General features: G+C 47.2%; 1 protein-coding gene across 4 annotated transcripts in view; it reads right to left on the bottom strand.

Annotated features, from left to right (window-relative positions):
* The window catches only part of NKAIN4 (sodium/potassium transporting ATPase interacting 4), a gene marked incomplete at its 3' end in the record, with an annotated part of 106,536 nt that overhangs the window by 4,591 nt on the left and 89,302 nt on the right, over positions 1-12,643 (bottom strand). For 2 of the 4 annotated variants that reach the window (XR_014565666.1, XM_083744765.1), the window contains exon 6: positions 1,140-1,224. The exons of 1 other annotated variant lie outside the window; for it this stretch is intronic. Coding sequence is in view for 2 of the 3 variants with exons in the window: in XM_083744765.1 (XP_083600891.1) it covers positions 1,140-1,224 (85 nt within the window). Of the gene's footprint in view, positions 1-1,135; positions 1,225-12,643 lie in introns of those variants that run through there. One more of the 4 variants, XM_083744766.1, reaches the window with a different exon arrangement.

Raw genomic sequence — 12,643 nt, 5'->3', positions numbered from 1 at the left:
CGAGATTTCGGAGCAACAAAAACAAGGACTTCTTCACGCTGAGAACAGTTCGCTTACAGAATTTTCTGCCACAAGACGTAGTGATGGCCACCAACGTTGACATCCTTGAAAGAGGATGGCCACTGTGAAAACAGGGTGCTGGCCAAACGCGCCATTGGGCTCTGCTTAGGTTCTTGTGGTCATGTTGGCTACATGCTTCTCCCAGGATTTGAGGGAGAACCTTAGACTATCCATGCCTTGGGTGTTATTGCAACAAGAGGCAGTCCGGATGAGCCCTTAAGTCTTAGAACTGCCCTTGTAGAACTCAACAGGGAAGAGGAGGGACATAAAATCAGAATTAGCTCTGGCTCCACCTACTGTTGGCCTCCCTGTAGGGACGCGGGTGGCGCTGTGGTCTAAACTACTGAGGCTCTTGAGCTTGCCAACTGGAAGGTTGGCGGTTCGAATCCCCGCGACGGAGTGAGCTCCCGTTGCTCCGTTCCAAGCTCCTGCCAGCCTAGCCATTCAAAAGCATGCCATTGCAAGTAGATAAATAGGTACCACTGCGGTGGGACGGTAAACGGTGTTTCTGTGTGCTCTGGCACTCGTCACAGTCCTCCATGCGCCAGTAGCGGTTTAGTCATGCTGGGCACATGACCTGGAAAACTGTCTGTGGACAAATGTCAGCTCCCTCGGCCTGAAAGTGAGATGAGCGCTGCAACCCCATAGTTTCCTTTGACTGGACTTAACCGCCCAGGGGTCCTTTACCTTTTATCTTGGCTTCCTGCTATGACTGGAACATCAGTCTCCAATCATAATGGGGCGTTCGTGGTGGATTTATACTGGAGTGTACAAACATCATTCCACTTTTTAAGTTGTTCTCCAATGTTTCCCCAATGTTGCAGTTTGATGTTTGGAGGGCCAGTCTTGCATTATCGCATAACAGAAGCAGGATGAAAACAGACCTGGGAATATTTGTTGCAGGATTCCAGTAGGGAACCCATGGACCATGCACCAATTTGAAACAGAGCAGTATGTCCACCCTGAAACCTTTGCAGGCACAAAGCAGAGTCCAACATATATCCGCCCCGGTTACCATCCTGAGAACAAATCATCCCGAATGCACAGTCGGAAAGAGGTCTGGAGGGGCCCATACTTACAGGTATGTCTGCTTGAACAAAAGGTTGGAGGGCTTTTCATTGACATGGTAGAGAGGGAATGGGTCAAATCCACCAATGAAATCAACTGAAAGAAAGAAAATCCAAAACTCATGCATAAAACAATGGTGTGGTTGAAACAAAACAGAAGGAGGGCGAAGATGGCAAACAGTAAACCAAAGGGTGAGGGGATGTGCGGAAAAGACCAAATGCAAAGGTGCTCACCAGCAAAGCCTGAGGGCAGAATCCTGCCAAATTTAAGCACATGCAAGCCTTGGTGATTTCAATGGGAGACTAAAGGACAGGCTTCACTCGCCTGCACTGAAATTAAATGAATGTAACCATCCTTAAGGGAGGTGGGTGGCGCTGCGGGTTAAACCACAGAGCCTAGGACTTGCCAATCAGAAGGTCGGTGGTTCGAATCCCCGCGATGGGGTGAGCTCCTATTGCTCGGTCCCTGTTCCTGCCCACCTAGCAGTTCGAAAGCACTTCAAAGTGCAAGTAGATAAACAGGTACTGCTCTGGCGGGAAGGTAAACAGCGTTTCCGTGTGCTGCTCTGGTTTGCCAGAAGCAGCTTAGTCATGCTGGCCACATGATCCGGAAGCTGTATACCGGCTCCCTTGGCCAGTAAAGCGAGATGAGCGCTGCAACCCCAGAGTCGGTCACGACTGGACCTAATGGTCAGGGGTCCCTTCACCTTTACCTTTAACCATCCTTAGCTTTAGCTAGATTGATCCCTGGGTTTCTTGCAAACTCCTAGTGTGGTGTAGTGGTTAGAGTCTTGGGCTGTGACCTGGGAGACTAAGGTTTGAATCCCTCACTCAGCCATGAAGCTCAGTGGGCCCATCACTGCCTCTCAGTCTAACCTACTTCACAGGTGTGAAGTAGGTTAGACTGAGAGGCAGTGATGGGCCCACTGAAGTGTGCATGCACACAGAAGTGTGCATGCACACGAAAGCTCATACCAAGAACTAACTTAGTTGGTCTTTAAGGTGCTACTGGAAGGAATTTTTTTTGTTTTGACTATGGCAGACCAACACGGCTACCTATCTGTAACTACTTCACAGGGTTGTTGCGAGAAATTAAATGAGATGGGGCAGAACCACGTGCGCCAACTTGAGTTCCTTGGGATATAAATGCAATAAAATAAATAAACATTTAAAATGGAAATGCTGGCAATGTGGACTTCCATGATGAAATAACCATCCAGGACTACAACATACTTCTTTTGGTCAGGCACCAGTAAAACAATCCAGAAAGGAATGGGTTCCTTTCCACAGTTATGACAGTGATGCAGTGGCTCAATATTTGGGGTTCCAGCCCAGCTGCAGGAAGGTCTGAGAGGCCTTGGAGTCTGAGAGCAGCTCTTGAAGTCCTTGTTCCTCTGGCCCACCACAAGCACATCCCCAGCTCCATCTGGTACGCAGGCTGAGACCCTACCTGCCCGTGGACTGTCTTGCCAGAGTGGTGCATGCTCTGGTTATCTCCCACTTGGACTACTGCAATGTGCTCTATGTAGGGCTACCTTTGAAGGTGACCCAGAAACTACAACTAATTCAGAATGCGGCAGCAAGACTGGTGACTGGGAGCGGCCACTGAGACCACATTACACTGGTCCTGAAAGACCTACGTTGGCTCCCAATACATTTTCAGGCACAATTCGGCCCGGTATACCTGAAGGAGTGTCTCCACCCCCATCATTCAGCCCAGACACTGAGGTTCAGCTCCAAGGGCTTTGACATCTGGTAGGAGGGCGTTCCACAGGGTGGCGCCACTACTGAGATGGCCCTCTGCCTGGTTCCCTGTAACTTGGCTTCTTGCAGCGAGGGAACCGTCAGAAGGCCCTTGGCGTTGGACCTCAGTGTCTGGGCTGAACGATGGGGGTGGAGACGCTCCTTCAGGTATTATTATTTGTGTGGGGTGTGTGGGGTATTAGGGGAGGGGTAGTACCTCTGGTGGGAGAACATGTCATGGTGCTTCAGAAACAGTTTGTCCACCTTTGGTCCCCATCCTGCACTTAGCTGTCACCTGGAAGCTCCTGGAAGCTGCCAACATGCTACAGCCATCACACCCCAGGAAATGGCTGGCTAAATGACGGTGGCTGATGGGTCTCAAACTCTCAGTGACTTAGGGACTTCCCCTGCATGAGAAGACAGGCTCTGGTGGATTGAGCGGGCTGGAGCAATAGTAGGTCCAACGGTCAAGAAGGTGGTTTCTGTATGTGGTGTAGAGGGAAGTGGGGGGCAGATGGGGTCCATCAACCTGGGGAGGAACCTGGGAAGAAAAAATCTGAGCCTAAACCTCTGCTGCCGTGTGGGATATTTTTGGGAGAAGAAAAGGTTAACCCAGAATGGAGTCCCTAAGGTGGTTGGATGGTGCCTTGTATCTCTCCTTCTGGCAACTCCTGCTGCTTAGCTGGTGCCAATCATATTGCTCTGTGCTATTTTGGACCACACCAGCGAGGCCAAGAGAGGAGTCTTGTCTAGGGAGCCCAGGACCTCCATACACACTGCCCAGGTTTGCGCCCCAGAGAGGTCACTTTGGTGCTGCTAAAACAGCAGTTTGACTTCACCCCCAGAAGCGCACTCCATTGTCTATCGGGGCAGACAGATGGCAACAACAAGTATCCTGGGAAAGGGGATGGGTAACCAGGTGAAACCCTGAACAGGCCAACTCTATGCTGCAACATCATAATGCAGGTCCCAGTTGTTGAACTATCACTCCCAAACTGAGTAAAGTGTGAATAGCGGTTTGCGTTATTGTTTCCGCCTCCCACCCCCCACCCCACCATGGCGTGCAAATTGTGTTAGCGCCTGGCAAGGCACCTCTGCGCTTATAACGACTTCCTGCTCCACAGCAAAGGAGCGTTTTCAAAGAAACCCACAAATGGGGGAGAAAATTAAAAGGCAGCTCAAATTGGCTCAGGTCACTGGAAGGCTCTACTGCTGAGAGTGTGAAATATTGATGGTTTGTCAGTGTTAATTATTGAGGCTGGCATTTCGGAATTGGAATGCCGGAAGAGGGGAGGGGGAAAGGATTTGCTGGGGATGGTGGGGGGGGGGCGCAGAAATTAGCTGCTGTGAATTTCTCAATAAATCACTCTCCCCCCGCCAGCTCCGTGACATCTCTTTTTATTTTATTGGCTTTTCTCTTGAGATTCACCCTCCCTCACCTAGCCTAATCGACCTCCTCCCCACTTCCCATCAAAGTTACTCCTTTTATTGCAAATATATAGCCATAGTTATTTTAATACAAACTAATATATATACATATATATATACCGCAAAGTCCTTTAACCAAACCACAGCCAAAATTAACAACCCAGTTTTTCTCTCCAGCAGTAAGTGGGAGTTTTGGTTGATCAAATTACAAGTTATTTCCCACTTCTCTCTTCTCAGTCTCTCTCTTTATATATATATATTGTTCAAGTTATAAAATATCAGAGCAGCGTCCGGAGAACCAAAAGTAAGTGTAAAACATACACCCAAAATAATACGGTTAGAATAACAGTATGACGTCAGAAGATGATCGGTGGGCAAGAATTAATTAATGATTAATGGTTTAATCGTGTCTTTAGTTATTAATCAATCCATTAATTCTGGGTTTTCGTTCAGAACAAGTGTGGGTAAACACCAAGGTCTTAAACATGCACCTGAAATTACAGATGGTTGGAGCAAAGAGTTAAATGAATTTCATGTTAAAAGAGCCCCCTACACTGACAGCCCCATTACCTGGGGCCAGAAGGCAAAAGTTAGGATCTCTTTGTGCCTCCAAAAGGTTCTCTACCATAGAAGGCAATAGCTTGGCAAAGAGGTTGAAGGGGAGAGTTGTTTAGGACTTTGTAAGCAAGTAAGAGAGGGACGCGGGTGGCGCTGTGGGTAAAACCTCAGTGCCTAGGACCTGCTGATCGTAAGGTCAGCGGTTCGAATCCCTGCGGCGGGGTGAGCTCCTGTCGTTCGGTCCCAGCTCCTGCCCACCTAGCAGTTCGAAAGCACCCTTAAGTGCAAGTAGATAAATAGGTGCCGCTTTATAGCGGGAAGGTAAACGACGTTCCGTGTGCTGCTCTGGTGCCGGTTCGCCAGAGCAGCTTCGTCATGCTGGCCACGTGACCTAGAAGTGTCTGCGGACAGTGCTGGCTCCTGGCCTTTAGAGTGAGATGAGCGCACAACCCTAGAGTCGGACACGACTGGCCCGTATGGGCAGGGGTACCTTTACCTTTACCTTTGAACCCTGCCAGGTGGCATATAAGCAGCCAGTGTAGCTGCTTCAACAAAGCTGTACTATGCTGTACAACAGTCAGCTCAAGGCAGCAACCCCAAGGCAGCATTTTGCTTCCGAACCACCTCCAAGGGCAGCCCCACACAGAGTGCATTGCAGCAGTCAAGTCTTGAGGTTACCAATGAACTGGCTGAACGTGGCCAGATTATGTAACTGTTTAAAATTAATCTCCCAGTGGGGCAATAGATAGGATCTGGCCATTAAGATTGCTTCACAAATTCAATTCAACAGTTGCCCCCTTGGGGAGATTTCACGTCTTAAGCACATGCTCAAGCAACAATGATAGATTTTAAGTCTATAATCAGAGTGGGGAACTAGATGTTACTGGACTCCAACAACATTCCCATTCAAGAAGGTCAAGGGTCAGGGATGGTGGGAGTTGCAATCTAAAAATATTTGGAGGACCAGACAATCCCTTCAGAAGTTGGTACCCTCCAGATGTTATTGGACTACAACTTTCAGCATCATTGGTCACACTGGCTGGGGCTGATGGGAGCTAGTCCACCAACATCTGGAGAGTATTAAGTTGGCTACCACTAGCATAGACTCACCCCACCCCAAGAAAAAAACACAACATCTCTCCTAGCTGCTAGTCAACATCTTCAGTAACGTGCAAAGTATCTTAGCATCTTCCTAAGTTCTCGACCAAGTACAGATATATTAGCCTAACTAGAGGGGGTGGCAATGAAAGTGGTTCAAGCTGTTCATTACAGGCATTTTAGAGCGTTGTAAATTTAAAGGCCAGCTTCTGACGCAATGCCGATCAATAAAACCACCGTGAAGAACACATCTTTTAGACAGTTTCAAAGAGAGATTGCTGGAGTAAGTGCTCTTTCCGCCCACCCCAGAATTTGGAAAAGCACTCGCACTACTCCACTCAAAATAAATACAGCCACTTACAGCAATTGAACTTAATGCGTTGTTTAACAGGAGATTAGTGACCTGGCCGCAATACTTGTCGAGCCAGCCAATAAACACTTAGGGCCCAGTGCAGCCCAAGCTAAGCACTTAAACAGTGCAACCCTAAAGCACAGTCCTCCAGGAATAAGTGCAATAAATAAAGACCAGGCTACCTTAAAGTTAAGTGATGCAGGTGGCGCTGTGGGTTAAACAACAGAGCCTAGGACTTGCTGATCAGAAGGTTGAGGGTTCAAATCCCCGCGATGGGGTGAGCTCCCGTTGCTCGGTCCCTGCTCCTGCCAACCTAGCAGTTTGAAAGCACGTCAAAGTGCAAGTAGATAAATAAGTACCGCTCCAGCAGGAAGGTAAACGGCGTTTCCGTGCGCTGCTCTGGTTTGCCAGAAGCGGCTTAGTCATGCTGGCCACATGACCTGGAAGCTGTACGCCGGCTCCCTCGGCCAATAAAGTGAGATGAGCGCCACAACCCCAGAGTCAGGCACGACTGGGCCTAATGGTCAGGGGTCCCTTAACCTTTACCTTTTTACCTTAAAGTTTAGCTCAGGTCCTGTTTGTGGGTTTCTCATAGGTGTTCACCAGGAGGACAGGAAACTGAATGAGCCATTGGCAGTGCCGGATTTACGTATAAGCAGGGGCAAGCGGAGGCGTTGTGACACCCAGGGCAGGTGTCGCTATGTACGACTCATGCGCCATACGTAGCGACACCGCACATGTGCTATGCATAGCGGTTTGCCAGCGCTGGCACTCCAGCGCCATACGGACTTTGCTGAGATCCTCTGCTTGCGGCTGCAGCTGCGAACAGAGGATCCTCTACCCCGACCTGGCCACAGTGATCCATGCGATGGTCACCTCCTGGCTTGACTACTGTAATTCGCTCTATGCGGGGCTGCCCTTGAAGCTGTCCCAGAAACTCCAGCGGGTACAGAATGCAGCAGCGAGGCTCCTCTCATGGGAGCATATTCACCCAGTGCTTTTCCAGCTGCACCGGCTCCCAGTGGAGTACAGGGTCAGATTTAAGGTGCTGGTTTTGACATTTAAAGCCCTTCACAGACTAGGACCCTCGTACCTACAGGACCGCCTCTCCTGGTATGCCCCACGGAGGACCTTCAGCAACACCCTAGAGCTCCCGGGCCCTAAGGAAGTTAGATTAGCCTCAACCAGAGCCAGGGCCTTCTCAGCACTGGCTCCGGCCTGGTCGAATGCTCTGTCTCTTGAAACCACGGCCCTGCGGGATCTGATCTCTTTCCGCAGGGCCTGTAAGACAGAGTTGTTCCACCCGGCCTTTGGCTTAGAATCAGTTTGATTCACTCCCCCTCTTTCTTTTTCCTTTCTCCTCCTACGAAGAGATTGCACCCTAATGTTTTAATGTTGTATCTTAATCTTTTAAATTGTATTTTAATCAACTTGTTTTTATTATTGGTTGTTAGCCGCCCTGAGCCCGGTCTTGGCTGGGGAGGGCGGGGTATAAATAAAAAATTATTATTATTACATGTGGCTGCAGCGGCAACGGAGCGATCCCACTGCCGTCTGTATGGCGCTTGAGTGGCGCTGGCAGCAAACCGCTATGTACAGCGCATGTGCAGCATTGTTACGTACAGCACATGCATGCGATGCCACACATGTGCTGTACATAGCGGTTTGCCACCGGCCCCATTACCTTCAGTAGCTTAGGGCCCCATCAAACCTAAATCCGGCCCTGGCCATTGGCCTGATCTAACAGGCTCTTACTATGTTTTATTTATTTACTTACAGTACCTCCCCCCCCCCCCTGCCGCCGCCGCCAAAAATAGGTGCCAGAACTCACCAAGAAGTTGTTACAGTAAGTTGCCGGGCAACTCGGGGCAGCCCTGAACAGATGCTGTTTTGATAGCAGCTGAGTTCACTCCCTGCAGAGGTGCTAAAAACTATGGCAAGCTTTTTTACCACATGTGGTGGACCTGCCCCAAGGTGAAAGACTTCTGGGAAAAGATTTATAATGAATTGAAAAAAATGTTGAAATATACATTTATAAAGAAACCAGAGGCCTTTCTTCTTGGAATAACAGGTTTGGAATTGCCCAAGAAAGATGTTAAATTATTTAAAAATGTGGAAAACCCAAGAATTACCAATGGTGGAAGAATAGCAGATGAAGATGATGGATTTTTCGGAGCTAGCCAACCTAACCGGAAGAGTCCGTGACCAGAAGGAGGAGGAGTATCAGGAAGAATGGACAAAATCTAATGATTACTTAGTTAAATTTGTTAAGTTAAACTAATGGGAAATAGCTTGCAGGAAACAGATTGGCTTAGGAATTTATATAAGTTAAGTGATGTTTAACATGTTAAATTTTGAATTGAAAAGATATAAGGATGTTAAATGATTAAGTTAAGTTTATAAGAACTTTGATTAGGAGAGCCGTTAAAAAGATATGCATTGAAATTCAACCAAGGGGAAGCGAGGAAGTCACTGAGCAATGTTAATAAGTGTAATTTTAATAAAGTTATGATTTATGTTTGTTTGTTTGTTTGTTTGTTTACAATTTTGTGAAAATCAATAAAAAAAATTTGGGGGGAAAAACAAACTATGGCAAGCTGTCTCCCTAGCTGGTTTGAGAATCACTCCCTGGTTCTGGTGCAGACCAAATAAATGTGTCCCCTCATCTCCCATTCTCTTAGATTCAGGCAGGTGATTTGGGGGGTTTCCTTTAAAAAGCTCAACAACTTTTGGGGTGTCCTGGTTTATACTTTTTGAAAGATGGCATCTACTTTTTGAAAGATGACATCTACTTTTTGAAATATGTGCAATGGGAGAGGCCTGGCTAGAAAGCTTAAAGCCTGTTGCTGCTACACAGGAAACGGATGGACGAAAAGAAAGTAGGAACTGGCCTGTAGCTTGACCAATCACTGGGAAGAGTGGCAAGGAGCTAGGTGGAGTCACAGATCTAAAAAAAAAAAAAGAGTGTAGACTTGCACACACTGGCCAGCTTCTTTTCTGACTTGAAATGTTCATTTTGGGCTTCTCAAAATCTACATAAAGGCAAGTACATAAAAGCAAGGGGGGGTGCCAGCCTGCAATGGCGCCCACCTGAGAGGTGTGCCAGAACTGCGCTCTGTTAATTTATATGAATATTTATAGACTGTCATAAAAATATATCCAAGCGGTTTACAGCAACGAAAGATAAATCCGTACAAGAAAAGCCACAAAAAGTTGAAAGCAGACATTGATTAAGCATGGTGGAAGGATGTCTTCTTAATTGCCTGCTTTCTTATAATCTCATCTCTTTTATACACAATTGATCACTGCACTCATCTCCTCAGGAGGTTCGTTCCATATTGATGTGGAAATCAGGCCTTTGCAGATCCCTCTGAATCCTTTTATCCCAACTCGACCCCTAAGATCATCTGCAGAGCATCACTGGTCATTCCTCGAGTTGGTGAGGCTCATTTGACAATAACAAGAAACCAAGATTTACTACCACCATCCCTGTATTGTGGAATACTCTGCTAGCTGGTTTTCAACAGGCACCCTCTGTCCCAACTTTTAAATACCGTATTTTTCGCCCTATAGGACGCACCGGCCCATAGGACGCACCCAGGGTTTTTTTTTGGGGGGGGGGATAAAGAATTTTTTTTTTTATTCCACTCCCCAGTCGCGGGAACTCCCGCAGGGCTCCCTAGGCTGCAGATAGCTTCCCGAAGTGCGGGGCGCTTTGCTTCAGTGCACCCTGTGCTCCGGGCAAGCAGGCTGCAATCCACAGCCTAGGGAGCCCTGCGGGAACTCCCGTGGGCTCCCCAGGCTTACGGATAGCTTCCTGAAGCCTGGAGAGAGAGAGGGGGGTCGGTGCACACCGACCCCTCTTGCTCTCCAAGCTTCAGCGAAAGCCTGCATTCGCCCCATAGGATGCACACACATTTCCCCTTCATTTTTGGAGGGGGGAAAGTGCGTCCTATAGGGTGAAAAATACGGTACCTGCCTCAAACTTTTCTATTCTGCCAGCGTTATGCAAGCAATTAAGAACAGATCTTAATAGTTAGCCAATTTCTGGTTTCAACTTTTCACGTGGCTTTTATTGCATGGTTTGATGTACAATTGTTGTTAACCTCTCTCATATTTTTTATGAATAGCAATATAAATATATTTTTTATGAAGAATACACTGAGCCCCACAGTAAATGTAATAGATGTCACCGCATGAGCTCATTGGAAGCCCCCAACAGAGCAAACCTTGGGGTAGATTTGCAGAGCCAGAATAAGTAGCCAAATGTTGCCACACTGAGAAATCAGCTTGTTAGGGTTGCCATCTGACTGAAGAATTCGTCATTGACTGGTGGTCTTGTGGAGTGGTAAAAGTCTTCTGGGAAATGATATTTAATGAGTTAAAGAAAATGTTTAAGAAAACCTTTGTTAAAAAACCAGAAGCCTTTTTGTTAGGTATAATAGGTGAAGAGATACCAAAGGTAGACAAGAGACTGTTCGTGTATGCAATGATGGCAGCGAGAATGCTTCTAGATGTCAGGAACCAGACTGAAGGGTATTGCTCTGAGGGAAAATGGTGGGAGCCCCCCTCTCCCTCTGCACAAGGGCCTGATCCTGAAGCTCCTCTGGAGCAGGAGGACAGTATCGACCTAGAGCAATGGTTCGAGGAAGGACACAGTTTGGAAACTGACAGCTGGGCAAAGAGCAATTGAAGGGAGAGGGACGGGAAAAGAGAGAGCTGGTTGGATCTCCCTCACCAGAAAGTATGCAGTGCGTGAGTCCCAGAGTCAGGCTTCTGGATAGGGTAGAATCTCAGAAGGCTCAGTGGTGGAGGGATCATGTGGTGAGGAGACGGGAAGACGGAAGTGTGGGATGTAAGAATCAGGTGCAGTCAAACACAACATTGCCAGAGTAGACATGAAGGTTGTCTCAGTCCTCCAGCCAGAACTTCCTGTTTCCCAGGACTGAGATGAAACTTCCTATGTGTAACTTGGGATGGGCATGGCCTCTCCTGAAGTAGAAAGAACCACAGGCTGGCAACCATCTTGTCCCTCTTGTCTCTATCGATGGCACCTTAACCACAGCACTACTAAGATGCACCCTTGGCTCCAGGCCAAGAGAAGAAAAGGGAGTCTTTCTCCCATAAGGAGATAGTCACCACATTTAAACTATGTTCTAACCTTTCAAGTCTGCTTTATGGGAACCATTGTGTGAACAGATGATTACTTGTGAGTAAACGTTTTATACTCTACAGAAGACTGCGTAGCGTCTTATTTTAGGAGGGATTAACGGGGGAAATACAAGAAAATATTTACAGAGACTCTAACGAGTCTGAGCAAGCTATCTGTTGTGCGTGTGTTTAAAAAAGGGGAATGTTAACTCTGCTGATTTTGTTGAACTTGTAAAGTTGGGATAGGATATCTTAGACAAAATATCCTCCCCAGCATCCCTAAACATCCCCTCAGGAAGTAACTAGAGGGAAGTAGGACGAACTCAACTGGGAGCACCTACACGATGTGAACGGACGCTGAATGTTTGTGCTGTGTTCAATAAACCTCTCTGTTGCTGCCAAAAGAAGAAGAAGAAGAAGAAGAAGAAGAAGAAGAAGAGTTTGGGTTTGATATCCCGCTTTATCACTACCCGAAGGAGTCTCAAAGCAGCTAAAATCTCCTTTCCCTTCCTCCCCCACAACAAACACTCTGTGAGGTGAGTGGGGCTGCGGGACTTCAGAGAAGTGTGACTAGCCCAAGGTTATCCAGCAGCTGCATGTGGAGGAGCGGGGAAGCGAACCCGGTTCACCAGATTACGGGTCTACCGCTCTTAACCACTACACCACACTGGCTCACAAACTGCTTTCGCTTTGTGCTGTTATCTACAGAGAGGGGGAAGGTAAGCCTTGACTGGCAGCCTGACACTAGCCCAGAGACAGAAGGAGGGAGAAGTGCCGACCAGAGAAGAATGGCAGACCAAGTTAATGGAACATGCAGAGATGGCGAGACTGACAGGAAAGATCAGAAACCAGGAAGATCAATTATTCTAAAAGACTGCAACAATTTTTTTAAACATACTTAAAAGACCACTGTAAACAGTTAAAATCATTGGCAGGGATACAATGACACTTGTAGTGTGAAATGAACTTTGGAAACTGAATATATAACAGATAGATAAGGGTAACAGATGCAGAAAATATATATATATATTTTCTTAGGAAATTGAACCCATGGAGGAAGGGATGGAAGTCCGAAGGTTCGAAAGAAACTTTTCATTTTAATGCTTTGAAATGGTTACAGTTAAATTGTATAAAATTATGCGCAACCATTAAAAAAGGAATTCTTCATTGACTAATCACCTGCCTT

Source organism: Podarcis gaigeae, assembly GCF_964106915.1.
Source record: "Podarcis gaigeae genome assembly, chromosome: 6".
NCBI classification, from domain to species: Eukaryota; Metazoa; Chordata; class Lepidosauria; order Squamata; family Lacertidae; genus Podarcis; species Podarcis gaigeae.
Note: the sequence above shows the minus strand (reverse complement) of the source record. Positions and strands in the feature narration are given on the sequence as shown.